We start from the raw sequence: 1,842 nt of genomic DNA, 5'->3' as shown, positions 1-1,842 counted from the left end.
GGGAAGATCCCACATGCCGCGGAGCGGCTGGGCCCGTGAGCCATGGCCGCTGAGCCTGCGCGTCCGGAGCCTGTGCTCCGCAAATGGGAGAGGCCACAACAGTGAGAGGCCCGCATAACGCAAGGAAAAAAAAAATAAATAAAAAAAATAAAGATGCAAAAAAAAAAATAATAAAAAAAATAAAGATGCAGAATTCCCTGGCAGTCCAGTGGTTAGGACTTGGTGCTTTCATTGCTGTGGCCCCAGTTTGATCCCTGGCCAAGGAACTAAGATCCCATAAGCCACATGGCACAGCCTAAATAAATAAATAAACAAACATTTAAAAAATAAAAATAAAGATGCTATCGAAATCACAGACACAAATATCTGACCCACAATCACCCATTCAGAAGGCAAACAGTTATACAGATCCAACTCTGTCTTCCCAGTGGCCTCTGCTTGCTTGGCTCCTTGAACATTACTTAATTGAATCTAGGTACAGTGGAATTTGGCTCTGGAAAGAGCCTCAAAATACCCATAGGCTGGAGCTTATTGAAAAAAGGATTGAGAGACCAAGTCCTATGATTACAGGGACATTAACAGGATTATTAGTTTTTTAACGTTCAGTATTTAAGTCATGCCTCCCTCCTTTCTTTCCATGAAAAGGGAACACTTTGATCAAAATCTCTATTTCCCCATCCTATCTCCAAGGACAGAAGAAAAGGGCCTCACCTGGGTATGGTGCTGACGTGCTCTGGAAAGAGGCCTGGGGGGTAGGGGTGGCATAACTGTAGGAAGGAGCCACTGGCAGAGGGGTAGCAATCGGGATTTTCCCAGGGGTTTTTACTTGCTGAATGCTAGGAGTAGCACCCGGGTCCTCTGATGCCTCAGGTTGAACTGATACATTTGACCAACCAGGAATCTTCGCAGTCAGATCTGTGGTTAAGGGATTAGAAATTGTATCTGTGTTGTGGACCTAGAGAAATGCAAAAATTCATTTGAATAGGCAAAAGTTATACAGCCAGTTTTTTAGGTCATGTCTCATGAAATAACTGCATGTTAAATTGTTTTTGAAAAATGGAAAACTGTCAAAAATATTAAAGAAACTAATCTTATCACCCAAAGTGGTGTTAAAATGTTGATATAAATCTTCCTAGTATTTTTTTTCTATGCGAAGAGTTTTGCTTAAAACAAAGTAGTAATAATTACACTATGTATACTTTTACCTTCTTTTCTTACTTAATATTTATATTCAATCTTTCTACAAATATGTATTAAGCAACTATTATAAAACAGGCCTGTGGATCCAAAATATAATTAAAACATAATCATTGTGCTCAACAAGCACACAATCTAGTGGGGAAGAAAGGACTAGAAACATAATAAGCCAAAATAGTAAATATACCTATAAGAGTTATGACTGAACCAAAGAAACATAATCAGAGCACTTCTCTTTCTTGGAGAGAGGAAGCATGTGAAGAAGGATGGTTTAAGTAAATAAAGACCTTCTGGAGGCGGAGAGTCCTGAGATGCATTTTAAAGGATAAACTAGGGAAGAGGCTGAGGGGAGAGATGAGTATAAGCACAAGAAATGAGATGAACATGGCTAGTGTGGGAAATGAGATTAACATGGCTAGTGTGGGAAATGAGTCATAAGCAAAGTGAGAGGCAGGAAGTAACAGAAGATGAGCTGGGAAGACAGTGAGGGGTCAGACTAAAGAAGACATTAGATGCTACTTTAAGAAGCCAGGTGATGATGACAATTAAAGGGTTATATACAGGGAAGTGACAAGGTAGGTCAGGTTTTTGTTTTAAATGAATCATTCAGGTTGTTGCACAGTGTATGGGTTTGAAGGAGTGAGA

General features: G+C 39.9%; 1 protein-coding gene across 1 annotated transcript in view; it reads right to left on the bottom strand.

The window, feature by feature from the left end:
- The window catches only part of KIAA0319L (KIAA0319 like), a 107,933-nt gene that overhangs the window by 41,520 nt on the left and 64,571 nt on the right, over positions 1 to 1,842 (bottom strand). The window contains exon 3 of the mRNA XM_007453841.1: positions 712 to 955. Within this exon, the coding sequence (XP_007453903.1) occupies positions 712 to 955 (244 nt within the window). The remainder of the gene's footprint in view (positions 1 to 711; positions 956 to 1,842) is intronic.

This window comes from Lipotes vexillifer, unplaced genomic scaffold (genome assembly GCF_000442215.2).
Source record: "Lipotes vexillifer unplaced genomic scaffold, Lipotes_vexillifer_v1.1 scaffold213, whole genome shotgun sequence".
In the NCBI taxonomy this organism is placed as follows: Eukaryota; Metazoa; Chordata; class Mammalia; order Artiodactyla; family Lipotidae; genus Lipotes; species Lipotes vexillifer.
Note: the sequence above shows the minus strand (reverse complement) of the source record. Positions and strands in the feature narration are given on the sequence as shown.